The 24,305-nt window shown below is 39.2% G+C and overlaps 1 protein-coding gene across 17 annotated transcripts in view; it reads left to right on the forward strand.

Moving 5' to 3' along the window:
- PUS10 (pseudouridine synthase 10) overlaps positions 1-24,305 on the forward strand; it is a 127,078-nt gene that overhangs the window by 93,535 nt on the left and 9,238 nt on the right. For all 17 annotated transcript variants that reach the window (XM_063648708.1, XM_054475069.2, XM_054475063.2 and 14 more), the window contains 11 exons: positions 1,941-1,975; positions 5,879-5,990; positions 8,033-8,094; positions 8,422-8,467; positions 10,634-10,698; positions 11,973-12,058; positions 12,995-13,120; positions 18,420-18,476; positions 19,345-19,421; positions 19,515-19,570; positions 20,405-20,522. In XM_063648708.1, coding sequence (XP_063504778.1) covers positions 1,941-1,975; positions 5,879-5,990; positions 8,033-8,094; positions 8,422-8,467; positions 10,634-10,698; positions 11,973-12,058; positions 12,995-13,120; positions 18,420-18,476; positions 19,345-19,421; positions 19,515-19,570; positions 20,405-20,522 — 840 coding nt within the window. The remainder of the gene's footprint in view (positions 1-1,940; positions 1,976-5,878; positions 5,991-8,032; positions 8,095-8,421; positions 8,468-10,633; positions 10,699-11,972; positions 12,059-12,994; positions 13,121-18,419; positions 18,477-19,344; positions 19,422-19,514; positions 19,571-20,404; positions 20,523-24,305) is intronic.

The following is a 24,305-nucleotide window of genomic DNA, read 5'->3' on the forward strand; positions in this document are numbered from 1 at the left end:
GCGTGTCAGCACTGCCCTGAGTGTGCACACACCTGGCTGGGCTGCAACAGTGCCCAGGCTCGGCTCCAACATTTCTCCGAGATTGGCGCAGGCACTGCGAGCAGGGAGAGGTCAGGCAGCGGGAGCAGACACCTCCAAGCCTGTGGGGGCAACGGGGGGGCCTTCCCGGGTCCCTGAAAGTGCAGAGATGCCTAGGTCTGCAGCCGCAAGTTGGGTGGGACTCCAGGGACTGCCTGCCTCTTTGCGTTTTCCCCACAGCAGAGGCCGCCCCAGCCAACCCCGTGCAAATTAACCCGAAGCTGTCAGGGCTGGCCCCACGAGTCCTGGCTGCACCTTTGGCCGGGTGCTCGTGGGCTCCTGAGATGGTGACAGGGAGCGAGGTTGAGGCCAGGACGGAGGCTTTGGGCCTGAGAACAGGTCCTGACCGGCCATGCGAGAGCAGAGGTGGCACAGTTGGCTGCCTCGGGGATGTGGAGCACAGGGGTCCCACCGCCGCCACTGCTGCTCCCACAACCTCTCCTGCCGCCACCGCCCACACCTCCCCGCTGCAGCAGGCTTGATGGCAGCGGCCACTCCGGACTCTCCACACTGTCATCACTGGGAACAGGTTGTGCCCAGTTAGCGATTAATTTATTCTACTTGGCTCACGTCTGAAAGAATTAATGCAGCTAATCTTTCCAAGTGATCATCAGTCTTTAGGAGTCTATGGAGTACACTACTGGTCATCTGAAGGAAGTCCTGTTTAGAAGGACAGGTCTACATCTGAACCACAGCATATCCATAAATTAAGCTGTGTCTTGAAGTGGATGTGAATGATAATCGTTGGCCTTTTTTTGTGACACGTAGAAGCAGACTACGTATGGTATTTTATTGACTTATACAATGTTTCCGTTATGTTTACAAAATGCTGTGTGCTGTGGGGGACGTATCGTTACCTTTCTTTAAGGTGAAAGCTGTGGGAGTCTAACAGGAAACAGAAATCTCAGTGTCAGTCACTTACTATGCAAAGCATTTGGCATAAATTTCTTTTCTTTTTTTTCTTTTTTTTCTTGAAACGAAGTCTCGCTCTGTCGCCCAGGCTGGAGTGCAGTGGCGCGATCTCGGCTCACTGCAAGCTCCGCCTCCCGGGTTCACGCAATTATCCTGCCTCAGCCTCTCAAGTAGCTGGGACTACGGGCGCCCGCCACCACGCCCGGCTAATTTTTTTGTATTTTTTTTTTTTAGTAGAGATGGGGTTTCGCCGTGTTAGCCAGGATGGTCTCGATCTCCTGACGTTGTGATCCGCCCACCTCGGCCTCCCAAAGTGCTGGGATTACAGGAGTGAGCCAGCGTGCCCGGCCCAGATTAAATGCGGGCTGTGCGCGGTGGCTCACGCCTGTAATCCCAGCACTTTGGGAGGCCGAGGCTGGTGGATCACTTGAGGTCAGGAGTTCGAGACCAGCCTGGCCAACATGGCGAAAACCCGTCTCTACTAAAAATACAAGTTAGCCGAGTGTGGTGGCGGGCACTTGCAATCCCAGCTACTCAGAAGACTGAGGCAGAAGAATATCTTGAACCTGGGAAGCAGAGGTTGCAGTGAGCTGAGATCCTGCCAGTACACTCCAGCCTGGGCGACAGAGCGAGACTCCATCTCAAAAAAAAAAAAAAAAGAAAGAAAGAAAAAGAAACACTCATACCTCATTAATGAGAAATAGAAATCTGTAAGGAGGAGGGGGATATCCCGGCTGAATTCCTAGGCCACAGTAAACCAGTATTGCAAAATAAAATCTTACCTCATTTCTGATTTTAAATGAGACTGAGGTCACTGGTAAATTTTTGAATACTAACTCGTCACCTTTGATTAGCAAGTAGTTAAGCACTTCAGTAATGATATTGAGACTTAATTTCACTGAACATGTTTCCCCCTTTTCTCTTTCTGGGTGTGACTAAATTGCCTACAGCATGCTGCATGGTTGCTGGTAAAACAGGAAATGGGGTAAGTAATTTAGGTAGGGAATTTTTACTACCATTCAAATACAAGCTACTTGGTTCTTAAAGCACTTTTACTACTACGATCTCTATTTTTATAGTGCATTCACTAGCTACTAGAGAAATTAGCACAAAGAACCAATTTTTATTGTATACATTTAGGGTATCAATCTTGTTTCATTAGTTTATTTGCATAGCATATTAGTAGTTTATTAAAGCAGATTCTTTTTTATGTTTTAATATGAATGTAAATACATGTTTTATATGCATTAGGCACTTACGTAATGCAGTTTGGGCAGTTATTTTTTAAAAATAAATCTTATTTATTATTATTATTTTTTTTTTTTTGAGATGGAGTCTTGCTCTGTCACCCAGGCTGGAGTGCAGTGGTGGGATCTCAGCTCACTGCAACCTCCACCTCGCTGGTTCAAGCAATTCTCCTGCCTCAGCCTCCCTAGTAACTGGGATTACAGGAGCCTGCCACCATGCCTGGCTAATTTTTGTATTTTTAGTAGAGATAGAGTTTCACCATGTTGTCCAGGCTGGTCTCGAACTCCTGACCTCAGATGATTCACCCGCCTCGGTCTCCGAAAGTGGTGGGATTACAGGCATAAGCCACAGCGTGCAGCCTAAAAATAAATTTTATATTGGTCTTAGAAACTAAACTATACAACTATGTCATAAAAGATAAAAAGTAAATAACTGGCGGAACAACAGTGAGTTTACACATAGGTAAGACTTAGAAAACATAGATTCACAATCCTTTATCTGAAACCCTTGGAGGCCAAAAGTGTTTTGAAATATAAATTTTTTGGATTTTTAAAATGTGATATGATGTTAGAGATCATGTATATCATTTCCTTCCCCCCCCCAGGCTCTGGGGTGGTACTACATAATCAAACATATTAATATTTCTGCAACAAAACATATGAATATTCATAGTAAGTTAGATAAAGTCTCTAAATCGCCTCCTTCAAATCAGGATTTGATTCTCAACTGAATTTAAAAAATTTTTTAATTCTCCAGAATATTTTGGCATTTGAAACTAAAACATACCAGTAAAAAAAGGGCCATGTGACTGTTGGCAGTACCTATGTACTCTGGAGAGAAAAATCCAGGAAGAAGCATAAATTTCTGTTTTAGAATCTCATACTTGGTTAAGTGACTTATAGAAAAATAATTAATTTGGCTTTTTTGTTTGTTTTGTGTTATATATCTGCATTTTCAAAAAGGTAATAACTACATAAGGTTTGGCGGTTTCGTTAGATTTTATTAAATTAGTCTCAAATGGTTTAGATTCTGGTGTAATAAAACTTGATCCTATGTTTTTAGAAATTTGCTAGCATAGTCAGAGCATGCTTTTTTGTAAATGTTTTCAATTTATATCTATGTTGCTAATGAGTTACTGTTTTTATTTCGGGTTTTTTTTTTTTTTTTTTTTAGACGTAGTTTCGCCCTTGTTGCCTAGGCAGTGGTGCAATCTCGGCTAATTGCAACCTCTGCCTCCCGGTTTCAAGCGATTCTCCTGCCTCAGCCTCCCAACTAGCTTGGGATTACAGGCGTGCACCACCATGCCTGGTTAATTTTTTTGTGTTTTTAGTAGACACAGGGTTTCACCATGTTGGCCAGGCTGGTCTCTTGACTCCCGACCTCAGGCGATCCACATGCCTCGGCCTCCCAAAGTGCTGGGATTACAGGCGGAGCCACCGCTCCTGGCTTTTTATTTCTTATCAAAGGATTTTAAACTAAGTTTAGTTCTTCCAAAAGATTCTGATTGATATAGGGATAATGGAACAGAAAAAAACACAGGTAATTTGTTTTTTTCCCTCAGTGTCCCTAGTTCATTCTGGGTTGAAAAGATTGTGGAGAAATTGCTGTTAAAGAATTGATTTAGGGAATTTACCAAAAAAATTAATTGCCTTGCATATTCTGGTTCATCTTTTCTTTAGAATGGTTGTTGTGCTGTATCTACAGCAAAAGTGATTGCAACTGACACCCTCATAAGCACTTATCTGACAGAGAAGAGAAAGAGAAGTGTAGTTACTAAGTATGAAATGGGGACTGAATTTACTTTAATGAGTACTAGTCCCTCTAAAGGACAATCAGGTATATGCTAGGGACCTCTGTGAAGATATTTAGCTCAAATTGTATTAGGAAAGTTATTAGCTGCATTTAAGTTTCAGGATTGGAAATCTGGCATTTTAAGTATTATATTTGCTTTATATATAAGGATGAGGTTTCCAAGTTGTCTGTTAACCTTTTCCTCTGGCTCTATAATCTGGAGGGAAAAAATACCTATGCTTGAAGTTTTTAAACTGGACTCAAATGCACTAAATACATGTCAAAGACTGTGAAGGATTTAAAACACTGGTTTTCTTAAATAATGTTTTAACTCATTTTTGGGATTCGCTTTTGTAACAACCCTTTGGACTTTCCAGCATCTAAACAATTTTAAAAATTGTTTCCATTCTTGTGTTTTCTGTTTCAATGTTTATTCTTTAAAATGTATTTTCATATATTATTTACTTTCAACTGTGATGCTATTTTGTGCAAATATTAAATAGTTGAACTGTTGACACAATATCAGGATAGTCTTTTAAAATACCTAAAATCTTTCTAATATTCAGAGAATTAGGAACAGTTTATGAAGCTCACACAGTTAGTATTTGAATAAGTTCTTGAAAGTAAAGAAATAATTTGATTATTTGTCAGATGTAGAGTTTATCTGGGTATTTCATTGTTAAATCACAATCCCAAAGCATATGAAAGCTCTCTCTGTATCAAGTTATATTCTCAGCTGGATACAGAATGGATAGATCAACTACTGCTTTCTTTTTTTTTTTTTTGGATCAACTATTTCTTATTTTGCATTTTTAGAGGAATAGTGATCTGCATATTCTTTTTTTTTTCTGATCAACTAAATTCAGCCATTAGCTTAATTACTTTTTGTTTTTAACCTGTGGTTAGTAGTGTCTTTTGGTCTTAAATTACAATGGATGTTGCCTATAAGGAGTAATTTCTATCAGTGAAAATTGGGCATTAAAAGGGATGATGCATAAATTGGCCCTTACATCTCTTTCATTAAAAGCAGCCCTATAAATAGCCATAAGGCTGGTTTGAAGTTTTAATTATTTGAATGACGTGGACTTGTTAGTTTGTTAGTAATATCCCAGTGTTCTCCGCAGAATAGAGGAGTTTTAATAATACTACACCATGTTTTTCATCCCTTTTATCTCAAGTTCCTTTCTATCACAATTTTAGGTTACAAACTAAAGCTATAATTTATAAAAGGGACTTCCCAAAACCTATTTATTGTCTCATGAGTATATTTTGGGGGAATGTCAAATTTTTATTCAGCTATTTATCTGATAATACCTTGATGAGCATTTCAGAACATTGATACTTTAGGATTTAATATTTCTTCTTCAGCAGTCAAGTTTTTAAAAAAGTACAACTTTTTTGTTGATTTCCCAAAAGTAAGCCCCATTTTCAACAAGAGGGGAAAAGCAAGCATTAAAATGTAGATGTGATTATTGTAATACACAGTTTTATAGTTTGTGAGCAGTAAACAATCATCTCTATCCCATCTTTCTATCTTCTGATGTATAAATCCTGGAATCTGGCAATTCTAGCTCAGAAAAACCCATCAGTGTGCTTTTGACTTTGAAGCTTTAAAAATTGTGTTATATGCCATTAAAAAAAGTAATTCCATGATTCCACTAGAGTATAAGGTCCATGAGGTGAGGAATTTTTGTCTGCTTTGTTCTCTGCTTTCTATTTAATGTGTAGAATAGTGCCTGGTACATACTAGGCACTCAATCAATATTTTAAAAATAATTGCATAAATTCTTGCCTTTAATAGAAAAAGTAAAGTTTTTCATGTCAGTGAATTAATTTTTATGTTATTCAGAAAGCAGAGTCTGTCGCTGGGAAGAGATGATATAGTTCAGCTAAAAGAAGCCTACAAATGGATAACTCACCCCCTGTTTTCAGAGGAACTGGGTGTTCCCATTGATGGAAAGGTATCGGGTCAACAGCATTGTTAATTTTATTCTCTGATTTTACTAGTTTTACTTAATTATATGGCAGGTTTTGGTTAGCCAAAAAAACTTCTTTTTAAATAATCCAGTGAAGAATTTTTAAGCTTTTAAAATGTTAAATTCTGATAGTCTTAAATTGAAGTCAAAGCATTTCTTTTTTTTTTCCCCCTAAGACTTCTTTATGACCTAAGACACTTATGAGGGTACCAGGTGCCCTAATTGACCTTAAAAGGTTAAAATGAATCTTTGCCTTTAATGTATTTATAGTTCAATTGGAGGAACAGACTTGACGCAAAGCAACATATAAATAACTGCAAGCAAATATAGAGTTAACTCTGGACTATTTAATTTTGGTTTATCTGTGGCTAATATTGTTTTCAAATGCATGGACAGAACCCATTCAACTACAATAAGTATGGGCTCAATCCTACCTTGTTGGTGTCTTAAATCCCCCTGTTTACTTTTAGGCAGTAACTGCCTTTGAAAACAGAACATTTCCCTTTTCCAGAGCAGACCTTACCTCAGTCTCTGAAATGGGTTGACTTTCAGGGAAGACTCAACAGGCTTCCAGGTGTGAAAACAGGAAGGTCATCTTAAATTAGATTTTAATATTATGGCCTCATTGCTTCATCATTTTGCTAGAAGGAAATTCCCTGAATATCAGATACACCCCTATTCAAATAAAATCACAAAACCGTCTACTGAAGCTAAACAGTTTTTCAAAACCATTCTGAATTATGCAGTAATATTTCCTTCTGTAAGAATATGCTCTGTTCTGTAAACTGAGTATTGAGAGAATAGAGAATAAAACCACTTCACAGATAGCATGAAGAGGAAATGAGGTAATGAAAGTATTTTGGAAGTTAGAGAAGTCATTAATGCAAAATATTTTTACCTCAAATTTCAGTTTTGAAGCACAAATAATTTTACATGTCATATCAGTGAGAACAGAAAATAGAAAACAAAAGATGTGGGTTGAGTGAAGTTTCCCTGAATAAAAGGAATGTGTTGTTCATTTTAATTACTGTACAGATTAGAATAAGGAGCAAAAAAAACAAGCTATTCATTATTGTGATTCTAGAGTAGCTAACAGGTCTACTAACTATCCAATGAACTCAGTAAATATAAAGACAAAATTGCAACATAGTATGGCATTTTTAGCTATTCCTCCCCCCGACCCCTCCCCCATATGGAATTTTGTATATTCTCCATGGAGGTAAAAGTATAAAATCATGCTTTTTTGGTGTACAAGGATGTTCATTATAGCATTTTTTTTTTTTGTTACAGAAAAATTTTCTACAGCTTAAATGTCTGACAGTCCCTAGAGTTGAAAAGATTTCCATGATATAATATTAAAGCAATTTTCTAAAAGCATGTCTTAAAAAATAATACATATACATTTATATTTACAAAAATGCCTAGAAAGAAACATCAAATTGTTAATGGTTCTGCTTCAGTGGCATGGGATTGAAAAACTATCTTGTATTTGATCATTTTATAATTTATGTGTATAATTTTTGTAATAAAACAAAAAAAATTAAGATCTGGTTTTAAAACTCAAATCCATTAAGATGTTTGAACACTTTAAAAAGAAGCTTCATACGGTTTTTAGGGATCTGAATAGTATGTTTTTTGCCTTGCTAATAATTCAAATCATATATTGGCAGAGTAATTCTTCATTTCTCTCCATTATTATTTATTTTCAATTCTGTAAATTCTTATTCATCTTTACACCTAATTTACACATTTTTTTAAAACTTTTATTTTAAAAGTATACACATTTATTTTAAAACTTTTTTGGTAGGATCACTAATGACTGAGTTTTAGAAGTTTAAAAAAAAAAAAAAAACTATTTCCTTTACAGCTGCCCTGATAACAAGTTGATTTGAGAGCAGTAGTATTTCCAGTTTTTCTGGTCATTCTTTTCTGAGCCAATCTTTGAGAATTAATTTCTATTTCCATTCATAAGTTGTTAGATGTTAGTTTCCTTTTGCTCATTTTTAAACTGTCTTTATAATTTTTAGAGCTTGTTTGAAGTGAGTGTGGTCTTTGCTCACCCAGAAACAGTTGAGGATTGCCACTTCCTGTAAGTTGCCATGTAAACAACAATGTCAATGGTGTAAAATTGTTAATGCTGTTTGGTTTTCATGAAAATAGTATTGCTTCTCTTCCTAATAAGGAAGAGAAGAACTTGTTATGTCTTAGTAGGTTTAAAATGTGCCCTCAAAAAAATAAAATAAAATGTGTCCTTGAACATAGTTCCTGGGCAAACCGATATAGCTCATACAGGGACTCATTTTGTCTGCTCCTGATGTCCTGAGTTTAGCAGCCATTTTGTATGAAATATATTTGAATTATATCTACCCCAAAATAAACTCATTAACCTTTTATATTAACTTGAATTTTATTTTAGAGCTGCGATATGCCCAGATTGTTTTAAGCCAGCCAAAAACAAACAGGTAAGGAAAGGTTCCCGGTTCTTACTCTTGAGTGAGTTTTGTCTGAGCTGAATATTCAAATTTCCAACAAAAAGGATATGCATCAGAAACATGGCAACTCTATTATACTAAGAATCAGTTTTTAAATATTTCCATTTGCTACATTAATTTTTTTTTTCAACTCTTTCAACCTTCACCTCTGGCTAGGAAGTTGTAGCACACAAACAACCTCATGTTTGTGTAGTGTCTAGATTGTTCCCCTGATGATGTTAAATTTAGAATCAGTGTTTCAGTGATGTTACTATTACTCATTAAATTCGACGTTTAGATTTTAATCCCCCAAATTACATCATCTGGGAAAATGAATGGTAAGTATCAGTAGCATTCCAAAGTTTCAGCTAATATCCATTTTCCAGAAATCGATGTTTAGAATATATAATTCAAAGTAAGTTGTTTTATTTAGGACAGTCCTGAATTAACATGGCCTCTTTCTGGCTACATTTGCAAAAAGGGCATTTTTATTCAAACTCTTCTTTATCATCTTAATGTTAGCTAATCTTCATGTTAACGGACAAGTTAGTTAACATACACTCTTAGCTCGTATCATGTCAGGATAGAATGACGTGGTGCGATACTGGTCATCTTTCATGCATCAGTTTCGTAGGTGGTTTGGTACATAGACATAGGCATTCCTACAGTTTTACTGACATTCATTTTGTTGTTGTGATTGTTAAAAAGAACATAAGCTCATTGTCAAATGTATATCTGTTGGTTTTGCCTCTTGCTTTGACTAATTGCTGGGCCTTTTAGAACTGGGGGAAAAAAATTTGTAACATTTGCCTAATGCCCTGTGCAGAAATAATTAGAAATGCAGACCAAGCTGAAAGCAGCACCTCCCTACTTTTCTCATATCATGGCACATCTAAAACATTCCATGTTTGTTCAGCACCCTGAGCTTAACAGGATGGAGTTGCTTCAGATTGGTAGCAACAGGCCTGGGGTTTCCACTGTCTGAGGCCCTGCCCAGCAGCCCTTCTGAACTAAAGAGATCAACATCTTGGCACAACCATAGTCCACTGCTTTGCCACGCCAGTTGGGAAGCTCTGCCCAAATAACCTGTAAGATGTATCTATATTGAAGACCTAGTTTTATTTTATTTACCCTTAAGGAAATATAATAATAGGCATCAAGTAATAGGATAAGGAGATTTTTGTTAAAGCATCGTAGACACCACACCATTGGCCAGTGGGAGTTGTAGAGTCTCAAGTATAGTTTTCTTGCCTCATGGCTGGGAGCAAATTGAATGACCTTTTGAGATTTTTTTCAAGCCTAAGATTTCATATCTTATCAAACAGGCACTTAATTTTCAGTTGTAACCCTATGGTATCTTATAGAATGCCATAGTGTTCCCTAGAATATGGTTTTGAAAAAATTATTCCTTTGGTGATAAACTGTTGAGCTGCCTGCACTGTAATCCTTTTCAGTCAAATGTGATTTCTCCTAACAGAAGAACTAATTGTGATTTATCATGGTAAGCCATGTATATATGCACTAATTAGTTCTAGTATGTCTACCGTGCAGTTTGGCTTTTCTTATCTTAAAAAATCCAAGTGGAACATTTGTTGTAGATGCCCTTCTGTTCAGTAGAGTGGATTTGCTTACTCTGTGGCTGGTGAGTGAGACTGAGTTGCTAGATGCCAGGGCAGGCAGGTTGGCTCTGCTTTACCCCTTACCCTGGCAGCCAACTCCTAAATTACATACTGTGGCCTCTGAAGGGATGTAGGAAAGAAAAGGTAGCTGAATCAATCTAAATTCCTGTTGAAGTCAAGGGAAAAAAAATTAAATCACACTTCCTACAGTGTCATCATGTTTTGTATTTGAATTATACCATAATTTGAGAGAAGTGAGACAGTGTGGTGAAGAAGACCTGTTCTGCTAGATCTGCCTGTTATTATAGAAAAAGACCAGATTGAAGAGAAGGGTTACAGAGGTATGCCAGTTGCAGAACTGACATGAGTGCTTAAGTTTTATTTATTTTCTTGAAATGCTAAAGTATTTCTCCATGTTAAGTATATGACATGATATAATGAAATGATACAGTTTCTCCAGCCATGTTCTGTGTTTCACATCTGATGTTTTCTTGTCTGGATAATAAAATGTCTTTTCTTCTCATTTTACCCTATATAGTCTGTATTCACTAGAATGGCAGTTATGAAAGCCTTGAATAAGATAAAGGAAGAGGATTTCCTTAAGTAAGTAGAAGTTTAGAAACAAAGAAGCATCATGAAATTTTACAATAAAGGGAATATTAGAGATAAGGTGGATTATCTCTGAAACAAGATGATGTATTTCAGGGGCCAGGATTGTGTCTTAGTCATTGTTATCTCTCCAACCCCTGGTGCAGTACCTGGCATATGTGGTGTTCAGTAAATGTCTGTCAAATTAATATAAAGTCTAATGTCTTTTTTAAAAAAATACTTATTTATTTATTTATTTTTTTGAGACGGAGTTTCACTTTTGTTGCCCAGGCTGGAGTGCAGTGCAGCAGTCTTGGCTCACTGCAACCTCTGCCTCTCGGGTTCTAGTGATTCTCCTGCCTCAGCCTCCCAAGTAGCTGGGATTATAGGCATGCACCACCACTGCCCGGCTCATTTTTTGTATTTTTAGTAGAGACAGGGTTTCACCATGTTGGCCAGGCTGGTCTTGAACTCCTGACCTCAGGTGATCCACCTGCCTCGGCCTCCCAAAGTGCTGGGATTACAGGCGTGAGCCACCGTGCCCGGCCGAATCAAGTCTAACTTCTTGATCTTTTAGAAGAGGGTAGTGTGTCCAAAGAGGGAGTTGACTTGCCTAAGCTAGTAATAGAGTAGACCTGGAGCCAGATGGCCTGACATTCTAGCCCAGTGCTATGCCCATTACATCCTTAGCCCTGTATTTCCTAGTATTGTTCATCTCCAGAAAAGGGAGAGGAAGGCTCATGAGTTTCCTCACTTGTTAAAATATGCTAAAATAAAATAAATGCAATAAACCTTACATTTTAATTCTTGGTACATTCATTTTATTAAATAAAATATTACTGTAAGTTTTCTTTCCAGAAGATCCTTCAATACATTTCAAACGATGATGTGATAAGGGGGGTAGAGTCAGCAGTAAACTGCATATGACCATGGACAGCAAAATGGTTAAAGAGCCTGAAGGGGCTTCCACTTCCTATGTATGGATTTTTCCCTCAAATCTTGAGGCTATTGGAAAGTATTAGGTTGGTGCAAAAGTAATTGCAGTTTTTGCCTAGGAAGATAAGTCCTCCCGAAGGTGAAAGGTAGCAGCAGAGCCCTTATTTACTTACTGCCACTCTCATATGTTAAAATTGTTACTCCACAGGCCCGCAAGACCTGTATTGTTCCGAAACTAAAAGTTAGCGAGAGACTTGGGCTCTGTGTATGTCTCAGACAATGCTGATTCATCTAAGTTTTGTGATTCAATATTCTGTCTGGAAAATAGCTATAAAATTTATTTTGTTTTGCAGGCAGTTTCCTTGTCCTCCAAACTCACCAAAGGCTGTATGCGCTGTTCTTGAAATTGAATGTGCTCATGGTGCTGTTTTTGTGGCTGGTAAAATTTTTAGTCTAGAATATACATACACTGTGAACGTACTCTCCTTTCTAAAAACTCAGCTGACTCCTGTTCTATTTTATTCTTATTGCTGTTATTAGATTCTAATAAGTTTACTCTCTTGAGAAGTAGAATCAATAGCCAAACTTATTTTAGGTTTTGTGGGCATTCTAAAGGATCACTTAGGAGATCAGTTATTTTAAATGCTATGCCAAAGGGAAATGACACTTCCTAGGTTTTCATCAGAGATGGCCAAGTAGAAATATGGGTAGACGCAGAGACCCAAAACTGGTTTGGAGAAAAACAGCAGGACAGAGGCTATTTTATAACATAAAAGCAAACTTGAAAAAATAATTTATTATCTCCAAAATGACTAAACACTTGGCTTCCACTGGAAAGAAATTGTTCATTGACTTTCCCAAAAGGTAATCTGGCAGACAAATTTTTGTTTGAAAGTTACAACTGTTTTATAGTAATAGCTGAAGTGAAATTGCTCTTCAGCCTTGACTATAATATCCTATCCTAGGGCAATGAAAGCTACCTGCCTTACTGTAGCTTTACTTATCAGGTGTAAAAGCAAGTTTGGTTGTGGTTTTTTTTTTTTTTTTTTATCCTTGGTACATTCATAATATTATATAACTTGTTTAGTCAGCCAGTCAAATTAAATATATTGAGCATTCCTTTCAAACTCATTTGATGTACCATTCATATCATATATTTACCCATCTATTTTATTGTTACTTTAAACCTTTTTATTTAATTATCTACATGTCTATGTCCCAGGTCTCCAAATTGGATTGTTAGTTAGGTAAAGGATAGGCCTTGTTTTATATCGTAGCACTTAGGATATTGGCCCTTATAGTTGTTGCTTCTCTTTTTATCCTATTATGTTAATTACTGCATTCCATCCAGGCTCTCTGATTATTTCTTTCTCAGGGAGATATAATAAATATTCCAGGAATCTACCACAAACTCCTTGGATAATTGATGGAGAAAGGAAGCTGGAATCTTCAGTGGAAGAATTAATTTCAGATCATCTGTTGGCAGTATTCAAAGCAGAGAGTAAGTGTTACGATCTTCATACTTTCTTTTTTTTTTTTTTGAGATAGGGGCTTGCTTTGTCAACTAGGCTAGATTGCAGTAGCACGATCACAGCTCACGGCAGCCTTGACCTCCTGGGCTCAAGCAATCTGCCCACCTTGGCCTCCCAAAGTCCTGGGATTACAGGCATGAGCCACCCCACCTGACCTAATTTTCATATTTTATTCTTTTTTTTTTTTTTTTTTTTTTTGAGAGAGAGGGTCTCACCCTGTCACCCAGGCTGGAGTGCAGCCTCAACCTCCCAGGCTCAAGCAACCCTCCCATTTCAGTCTCCTGAGTAGCTGGGACCACAGGTATGTACCACCATGCTTGGTTATTTTTTAACATATTTTTAGAGATTGGGGGTCTCACTATGTTGCCCAGGCTGGTCTCGAACTCCTGGGCTCAAGTGATCCTCCTGCCTGGGCTTCACAAAGTGCTGGGATTACAGGCATGAGCCACTGCACTTGGCCATATATTTAATACACTGACATTCATGAATAGATTTCTTGGGGGTGGCAGGAAAGATTTCCATATTTTGTTAATCACTACCAAGTCTGGGCCTCTTGGCCATAGGCTTCCTGTGAACAGGGATCATCATGTTCTGGGTGCCGCTGGCCTGGGCTGGATTTCAGCCAAGGCACTCGAGAATATCTGCCTGTCCTCTCTCAAGATGACTGCTCTGCCGGGTGCAGTGGTGCGCACCTGCAATCCCAGCACTCTGGGAGGCTGAGGCGGGCGAATCACTTGCAGCCAGGAATTCAAGACCAGCTTGGGCAACATGGTGAGACCCTGTATCTACTAAAAATACAAAAATTAGCTGGGCATGGTGGTGCGCACCTGTAGTCCCAGCTACTTGGAAGGCTGAGGCACGAATCGCTTGAACCCAGGAGGTGGAGGTTGCAGTGAGCTGAGATCGCACTACTGCACTCCAGCCTGGGCGAAAGAGTGAGACTCTGCCTAAAAAAATAAAAAATAAATTTAAAAAAATGACTGTTCTCTCCTGGGGAAATTCAAAACAACTGAAACTACTTTAAATGAATGCACCTAAGCCCTGACCTTGGTACACCTCAGCCTTGGCCTCTTTGGGGGAATATGAGGAAATTAAAACACATCTTCCACATCCAGTGCTTCTTCAAGAGTAATCACTGGCAAGTGTTTGGCTCCTCTCTTAACCTGTAAAGTGTCCTGGAATAAAGTTCAGGCCTAGAGAAAGTAAATCAACAGCAGTCATTTTACAAAGACTGAATGGCAGCTGTAATGTTTTTGAATTTAGGCATTAACAAGCCCAGGTTCGTGGGATGAATCAGGTTCCATCAGGTTTATGTTTTCCTTGTCTCAACAGGCCTGTCTGGTCAAAGGCAGCATAATGTCTTGTGATTTCAATTGCAGGAAATTGTGTTACACGTCAGGAAAAACTGCAGGGCATGAATGATATTGCTCTTTGGAATGAGGCTCCTAGCATAATTAGAAAACCTTTTTTTTTTTTTTTGAGACAGACTCTTACTTTGTCGCCCAGGCTCTAGTGTAGTAGTGTGATGACGGCTCACTGCAGCCTTTAGCTCCTGGGCTTAAGCAATCCTCCTGCCTCAGCCTCCCAAGTAGCTGGGACTACAGGCATGTGCCACCATGCCTGGCTAATTTTTTTGTCTTTTTTGTGGAGATGGAGTTTTGCCATGTTGCCGAGGCTAGTCTCAAACTCCCGAGCTCAAGCAATCCATCTGCCTTGGCCTCCCAAAGTGCTGAGATTACAGGCGTGAACCACCATGCTCAGCCGGAAAACCTTTTTTTGACAGACCAGCTAGAAATCCATCCTTCTCTCTGAAAGACCTTGAGATAAGCATGCTTTGATAATGACAAACACATGGTCTAGATGAGACATGGCTGACCCTTCCAGCTCCCTGACTTGCAAGGAGGAAAGAGAAACACTTCAAACCACATCCCTCTTATAATTTGTTGCCTATCACATAGGTGGCCCTTCTTTAAGGGTCTTTAAGAATTGTTTACTGAACGGAAAAAAGAGTATCCCAGCATCCTAATATTTTCCAAAATCTTAGCAGTAAAGACCCTGGGCTTTGCCATGAGTTTTGCCCACTTAATTTGGTATTTACAAATGGATTATCACATAAGACTTATGCAAGTTATGAAGGGATGAAAATAAAGTGTTAGTACAAAAAGTTTCATTTGGATTCTTTTTGGGGCCACCTGTCACGCCAAGTGTCAGTTTCCAGCCCAAGCTGAAGACCGAGAGGAGTGGGTGGATGAGTGGTGGGCAGCTGAAAGAACACTCAAGGAATCTTAGGGAGTTTTGGACATGGCTTTATTCTCTCTCTCTGGGTGAAAGCCCAGGCACGAGACATATGTACAGCATCAGCAGGGTAGTTATACCTTTTACAGACAATAGTGGCTCCGAGCCAAGCGCAAGTTCATGTGAGTGATCACCTAATGTGCCTCACGTGGTGTGGTTACATAATGTGTGGGGTTGTGCACTCGTGCACCAAACCTACTGAGTCATGCTGTGCTGGAAGGCTGCCTCAGTCTACCCCTGACTAAAGTGCAGCCATTCCCCTTATACTCCACCCCCTAGGCTGAGGGTGTCCTCTGGGCAGGGACACATGGCCATAGGGCAGAGCCCTGAATCCATAACTCACAACAACAATACAGAAAGCAACAGATCACCACTAGGATCCCAGCTATGCTACTTATGTCTATTAGGGCCCAGTGTAGGCTAGAGCCTAGGGATGCCCACCATCTCTGCAGGGGGTCATCAGTAAAGCCCTTGACTGTCTTAATCTCCCATGAGACCCCTTGCAGGGCTGCTTTTATGTTCTGCCGATTATCCGTGATAAAGGTACAGCACTGTGTTATGTTTACACAGGCTGTGACAGGTAGCCATCCCACAGTGGTGTTACCGCAGTGTTGCTCTGTGCACCACAGTGCCTGGGTGGGGGTACTACATGTTCCCCCACTAGCCAGATCCACCCATCATAAATGCTATGGGCCAGCCAGGGGGCAAGTGTGCCATGGGTCTTGCAGCATCCTTTGTCCAAAGCTTGTGCATTGTGTTCCAGGCATCAGCACACGAGGACCACTGCAGATTAGCTGAACCCCTTATAGTTCCTGATCATTCTTGCCCTTGATATTGTTTTTTAAGGGGATGAGACAAGGCATAATGTGAGTTTTAAAAAACTCAACTAAGTTTTAAGCATGTATTTTCTAATACTTAAGGGAGTGGCTTCTTTTCCTTTTTTGTCAGCTGCTATTTATAATTGCACACTAATAAGTTTTCAGGTTTATCCCCAAAGTTTCTCTCACCCTGGAGTCCAAGGATGTTTCCTTAATTTTCAGGTTTGAAACATTTTTTTTTCTTTTCTTTCTTTCTTTTTTTTTGAGACAGAGTCTCACTCTGTCACCCAGGCTGGAGTGCAGTGGTGCGGTCTTGGCTCACTGCAAGCTCAGCCTCCCGGGTTCACACCATTCTCCTGCCTCAGCCTCCCAAGTAGCTGGGACTACAGGCACGTGCCACCACACCCAGCTAATTTTTTTGTATTTTTAGTAGAGACAGTTTTCATCAAGTTAGCCAGGATGGTCTTGATCTCCTGACTTCGTGATCCACCCGCCTCAGCCTCCCAAAGTGCTGGGATTACGGGCGAGAGCCACCACGCCCAGCCTGGTTTGAAACATTTTTCTAAAAGATCAGTAAATATGCCTTCTCCTTTAGTCTGGATCAAATGCTTTTGTGGCCTTCTCAAGGGCCTAGCTTTCTACACCTCTTTCTTACTGATGGGCTGGAATTTGTGGGAAGTTTTATGACTGACTTATGAATTTAAGATTTCTGCTCCTTCAGTAACTCGTAGACTTATTTCTTTGAGGCCTGTTCATTCCCTTCACCCCTGCCAGTCACAGGTTCTTGTTCAGTCACTGTGGACACCCTGTTTTCCTGACAGGGCTGACTGGGAGACAGGGATGGGCAGGTGTAAGACAAATCCTAGCCCCAAGGAGTCTGCATCTTCAGCTTCCCAGATGCCCTTTTTGAATTCACCATTGAACTATGGCCATCCATCTATTGTTAGCACACAGGTTGAGTCTGTTGACTCTGATCAGAGGATACTGATATTGCTATGGATTTATTAGTAACTTCACACTGGAGTGTAAACACAGAATGGGGAGTTTTTTGGGACTTAGTGGTTCACAGACTCCTACTTCCCGCCTGGCCTAGTTCTATATCTAAAAAAGTTGTTGTGTAAGCCCCTTGCATTTTTTTTTTTTAAACCATTTTTTCCTTCCAATATTTGCAGCTTTTAGTCTGTGATGATGAACTTATTGTAGAGCATACACTGGTTTTATCATGGTTCCAGCTTTGCTTTGATGACATATATAATGAATTTGCTTTTTAGAGTCAAACCTTTTTTTCCCTCCTTTTCCTTTCATGGAGTTTAATTCTTAAATAATGAATGTTTTTGCTTTGTTCTAAGGAAAGAAAGAAAGATTATAGAGTTTTCACCATAGGCTTATGGCCAGAAGGGTGGTGGGCTCTTCTTCCAAACAGGACTCTGCCTTGGCTTTCCCATGGGATGGTAGTTAAGGTTGGATTTTAACATCAGAAACACTTAGCTCTGCCATTTACTTGTGTGACTTTGGGAACATTACCTAATTTTTCTGAAGCTTGGTGTTCTTTTATTTTGTACCTACTTTATAAGGTTATAATAAGGATTAAATAGTACATGGTCCAGGTGCAGTGGCTCACACCTATAATCCCGGTGCTTTGGTGGGCCAAAGCAGGAGAATAGCTTGAATTCAGGAGTTAAAGACCAGTCTGGGCAACAAAGCAAGACCTCATCTCTACAAAAATTTAAAAATTAGCCAGGTGTGCTGGTGTGCACTTGTGATCCCGGCTACTTGGGAGGCTGAGACAAGAGGATTGATTGGGCCCAGGAGTTTGAGGCTGCAGTGGGCCATGATTACGCTGCTGCACTCCAGCCTGGGCGACAGAGTAAGATCTCATTTCTAAAAATAAATAAATAAATAAATAAAATTTAAATTATATATATAAAATTTTTAGTCCAATGCCTGGCATATAATAAGTTCTCAATAAATGGTGTTTACTATTGGCATTACTATTTTTAGTAGAGATTGACATTAGAGGTGGGATGATGACTCTCCCTGGGGATTCTCCTGTAGATTGTTCAAGACCTTCAATTGGGTTTCTACCAAGTGTTGGGAATCAATATCTTAGGGCTATGATGTCTCTAATTTTTTTTTCTTTATCTGCTTTTCAAAGGTTTTAATTTTTCATCCTCTGGAAGAGAAGATGTAGATGTGAGAACATTAGGAAATGGTAAGACTGCAACAGCATCACCTGATTAGAACTAACTTTCTGATTATCATCCTTTCTAGACAGCAGGCTTAGCATAGTCACTCAGTGAAAAACAAAGTGAGCAAGGCTCAGAGCTTCTCCAAGGGAGGAAGCTTTGTGGATTATGGAGGCCCCTTTATGAATTATATGAAATACACCTTAACAGGAATCATTTCTTCAGAGGCCATCCTGATTGCATACCTATAGGTTATAAGGGACTTGTATGTGCATTAACAAAGAGGTGCTTGATTTTTTTTCCAAAAGTTTGATTATTAATTTTTTCATTTAATAACATTTCAGAAGGACCAGCACAGTTTTCAAAATGTACGTCTTCATTTAAAAAGTGATTCTGCTGTCTTAACCTTCATGTCTCTCATTTTACCCTATTGCATTACCAGAAAGATGATGACATTTAATCCTGAACTGTTTGGGGCTTGCAGTTCCTTCCTTTCATGGAACCAGAGCTTTTCCATTTCACTAGTGGATCAGGCTAGGAGGATGGATTTCAACAGGGCATTGCTGCATGTGACAACTTTACATTAGTGTAACTAAGTTAATTAGCAGTTATTTAAACTGTGTTTTGTAATTAACACAGGCTTGTTCATGGGCCTTTGGGGAAGCAGTCATTTTCACATATTGCCTGTGCTGGGGTTTAGCAGCCCTTCTGCCCCCACAAAAAGCCCCTCGATTCTTCTCACACATTCTTCCCTCCCTCAGATGTAGTCATGTCACTAAACTTTCAGTCCTCTAGAGCTCAACCCATTTTTCACACCTCCTAACCCTCTTGCATTAGCCCAAATGTTAACTCCATCAACACGTTTCTGTTTCATGACGGGGTGTGTGCTGCCAGGAAGGCCCTTTGCAATTGAGCTGGTGAATCCTCATAGAGTACATTTCACTTCACAAGAAATTAAGGAACTTCAGCAGGTAAACCACTTCATGACATGGAAATTGTCATGTTTTTGCAATTCTGTAACTGAGCTAGACTTGCTAATTGTTTTTCTTTTTCTGCTACTACAGAAAATTAATAACTCATCTAACAAAATCCAAGTACGTGACTTGCAGCTTGTCACAAGGTAAGAGTAGGCTCACTGGAGATGATTTCAAAAGGGACGTTTTAGTTGCAGGTCACATATCTTGATAAGGGAATTGCATCCAGAATATATAAAGAACTCTTAACAACACAACTAAAAATGGGGAAATGATTAAGTAGACATTTCTCCAAGGAGGATATAGGAATAGCCAATTAACATATGAAAAAATGCTCAAAATAATTAGTCATTGGGGAAATGCAAATCTGAACCACTTCTAGATATTATATATGCAAGAGAAATGAAAACAAACATCCACACAAAGACTTGTATGTGAATATTCATAGTAGCATTATTCACAATAGCAAAGAAGTAGAAAACTACCCAAGTGTCTATGAATAAACAAAATGTGATATATCCATGCAATGGAATATTATTTGATAATAAAAAGGAATGAAGTACTGACACATGCTGCAACCTGGGTGAGCCTTGAAAACATTACGAAATGAAAGGAGCCAGTCATCAAGCACCACGTACTGTATGATTTCATTATATGAAATGTTCAGAATAGGTAAATCTATAGAGATAGAAAGTCAGTTAATGGTTGTCTAGGGCTGGGGGAGAATAATAATGAGAAGTGACACTAATGGGTACAAAGTTTCTTTTTCAGGGTGATGAAAGTATTCTAAAACTAGATTGTGGTAATAGCTGCACAACTCTGAAAACATACTAAAAATCGTTGAATTGTACAGTTAAAACTAGGAAATTATATGTAAATTATATCTCATTGGAACTGTTTTTAAAGAAAGGCTAATTTGGGGCAAGGTTTGTTTGTATTTTATTTATTCGGACAAACTTTTAAAAAATGTTTTTGTTTAGAGAGGCAATAGGACATATGAAAGAAGGTGAAGAAGAAAAGACAAAGACCTACAGTGCCTTAATTTGGACAAATAAAGCGATACAGAAGAAAGACATTGAATTCCTAAATGACATAAAGGTAGTTTAAGTGTGCTTATTCTTTTTATTTCATTTTTCTGTTGCCTATCAAAGATCCCATTGTCTTCTAATTTATTACTAGCAAGTCACAGGGCATGGGCTTTGGGGTCAGCAAGACCTGGGTTCCAAGCCTGGTTCTGCCACTGACTAGCTGAAGGACTGGGCAGTTCATCTAACCCGCTGGAGCGGCAGCGTGGCCAGTGGGGAAGAGCCCCACTCTGAAGACAGTTTGCCTGGGTGCAAATGCTGGATCTGCATTTCTGAGCTGTGTGACTTTGGACAAGTTACTTAACCTCTTTCTGCTTCAATTTCTTCATCTATAAAATTAGTTAAAATAATTAAATGAGTTTAATTAGAGAAAGCACTTAGAACAGTACCTGGCACATAGGAAACACTTGGCAATGCTATTATTATCTTTGGTCATTTGTCAAAAATAAATATAAAATAGCACTTATCTAATAGAACTGATGCTGAGATTAAGTACATGAATAAAACACATGACAATATATGTAAAGCACATGCATTTTGCCACATGTGACATTTTCCTATACCTGAGCATGTCATGGTAGAGTGCCTGTTCACATGCATACTTCTTCCCACCTGCCCCAACCTCTTCTTATAAAAATCGTTTACTTTCTTTTTTTCTTTTTCTTTTTTTTTTTTTTTGAGACAGAGTCTTGCTCTTGTCACCCAGGCTGGAGTGCAATGGCACAATCTCAGCTCACTGCAACCTCCACCTCCTGGGTTCAAGCGATTCTCCTGCCTCAGCCTCCTGAGTAGCTGGGATTATAGGCGCCCACCACCACACCTGGTTAATTTTTGTATTTTTAGTAGAGACGGGGTTTGGCCATGTTAGCCTGGCTGGTCTTGAACTCCTGACCTTGTCATCTGCCTGCCCCAGCCTCCCAAAGTGCTGGGACTACAGGCATGAGCCACCGTGCCCAGCCAAAAATAGTTTACTTTCAAATGCAAGGAATGAGCATACATGGACACAGAGATGCATATAGTTACCACATTGTTTAAATAGGCAATATTTTGCAACAACCTAGATGACCTACTAGAAGGAACTGGTTTAATATTAATGGCTTATCTGTATAATGGACTACTACTATTCAGCCATTGAAAATTAGGTGGTAGATAAATATTTATTGACACAGGAAAAGGTTTCTAGTAAGTGCTAAGGAAAAAAATAAAAGTATAGACTCTATAGAGGATGATGATATGTTTTGATTTAAGCCAGGGGTTCCCAACCCCCTGGTGGTACCAGCTGGTGACCTGTTAGGAATCTAGCCACACAGCAGAAAATGAGCAGCGGATGAGACAGCAAAGCTTCATCTATATTTACAGCTGCTCCCTATCACTCACATTACCACCTGAGCTCTGTCTTCTGTTCCATCAGTGGTGGCATTAGATTCTTATAAAAGCATGAACCCTATTGGAAATGACACGTGTGAGGGATCTAGGTTGCATGTTCCTCATGAAAATCTAATGCCTGATGATCCGTCACTGGGTCTCCCATCATCCCCAGATTGGACCCTCTAGTTGCAGGAAAACAAGCTCAGGGCTCCCACTGAATCTACATTATGGTGAGCTGTAAAATTGTTTCATTATATATTACAATGTAATAATGATAGAAATAAAGTGCACAATAAATGTAATGAGCTTGAATCATCCCAAAACCATCCCCTCCTTCCTCGGTTCATGGAAAAATTGTCTTCCCAGAAACTGGTCCCTGGTGCCAAAAAGGTTGGGGACTGCTGATTTAAGCACACACAAACACATATATATGTATATGTATACACATATAGAGGATTGTGTGGAAAACAAATTGTATGGCAAAAGATACTATAAATAGGATTTATACTTATCATGAAAAATATGAACACAGAACAAATAAAAATAGACAAAGGATATGAACCAGTTAGCTGCAAAAAGAACAGTGGCCAAGAATCATTTGAAAAGGTTGATGTAACAATAAGACATGACTTTATTCCGCTTAGACTAATAATACCTATCAGTGAGTTGGAGTGGAGGAGAGTTCTCAGTAGAAATGTAGTGTTTCAGCCTTTTTCAAAAACAACATGGTAATGACTGCAAAAATTTAAAATATACTGAACTGTCCTGTAGAAATAAAACGCCCGTGCATAAGAATATGTACATGGTGTTTAAGGGCTTTAAGTGGCAAAATCAACAACAAAAAGACTGGGAACAAAATCAGCATCCCCCAATAAGGAAATGGTAGAGTAAATTGGGATATTATACAGCTATTAAAAAAAACAAAATCAGGCCGGGCATGGTGGCTTACACCTGTAATCCCAGCACTTTAGGAGGCTGAGGTGGGTGGATCACTTGAGGCCAGGAGTTTGAGACCAGCCTGGCCTACATGGCGAAACCCCATCTCTACTGAAAATACAAAAAATTAGCCAGGTGTGGTGGCACATGCCTGTAGTCCCAGCTACTTGGGAGGATGAGGCATGAGAATAGCTTGAACCCAGAGGTCAGAGGTTGCACTGAGCTGAGATCGCGCCACAGCACTCCAGCCTGGGGGACAGAGTGAGACTCTGTCTCAAAACAAAAGCAAAAACAAAACCCAGCATATGACCCTATTTAATTTACATGTTAGTATGTACATATGTACCTAAAAATGCTGGGAAAAAAAGATAGAGGTATGTCTATATCTGTTATTCATAGGAGCACTTATGACATGAGAAAAAAAGCAAATGCAGAATAATGTTTATAGTATGAATATTTTGGTAAAAACACACAAATCATTCACCTGCCTAAAGAATGTCATTTATAAAATGAGGAGATGGACTAGATCATCTCCAATGGCCTCTCCAGTTCTTAGATCTGTGATTCTATAGCTAAGACCCTTTGGCTTTTGGCCATACTATGTAAGGTTCTTTGGATGGTAGTTATAATATAGACAGATATCTTTAAGATTGCAAAATGAATTTTTAAATTTCTTTATGCCTTTCACATGGGTTGTACAAGTCATTGAGAATGCCGTGGGAAAAAATAAACTCATTAAAAAAACAGGTTCATAGTTTGAGGGTAGCCATAGAGATAATTCAGAAACAATGCTGAAGCCAGGTGCAGTGGCTCACGCCTGTAATCCCAACACTTTGGGAAGCCAAGGCAGGAGGATTGCTTGAGCCCAGGAGGTCGAGGCCACAGCGCGCCATCATTGCGCCATTGCACTCCAGCCTGGGCTGAAAGATGATTTTCATAGGTACAGACTAAGTGGTGAAAGAGTCTTTTTTAATGGTCTATAGCCTAAGTAGACTGATGGCAACTAGTTGATTTCAAATAATGTTTTTAGTTTTCAAATATTCCAGTTGGTATAAAAATTATAAAAACTGACTAAATTCCCCATTCTGAGAAAAGGTCGTTTCAAATTTACTACTTATCCCCTCTTCAGGAGCACCTTATTTCTAAAAAAAAAAAAAACAAAAAAAAACAAGCGTATGTGTGTGTTTGTGTGTTTCTGAAAGCTCAGCAGTGTGGGAGCAGCAGAGTGCAATGTTAGAATAAATGAAGTGGTTTCCTTTTGTCAACTAAAAACAAACAAACCAAAAAAGACATGTGGCTCGTGGTATTTCCATTGACCAGCTGTCTCATGGTCAAAGTACTGGGAATAACTCTAAAGGTAAAGGAAGCAGGGGAGAGGACTCCATAGATAGTTGTTAATTTAAAGGCCCGCTGTTTCTCTCAAGTGGAAGCCATGTCTTTATAGATTCCTTCACAGTTCAGCCTTGTCCTTTATTTATGTATTTTTTTTTTT

The sequence above is a fragment of the Pongo pygmaeus genome, chromosome 12 (assembly GCF_028885625.2).
Source record: "Pongo pygmaeus isolate AG05252 chromosome 12, NHGRI_mPonPyg2-v2.0_pri, whole genome shotgun sequence".
Lineage (NCBI taxonomy): Eukaryota > Metazoa > Chordata > Mammalia > Primates > Hominidae > Pongo > Pongo pygmaeus.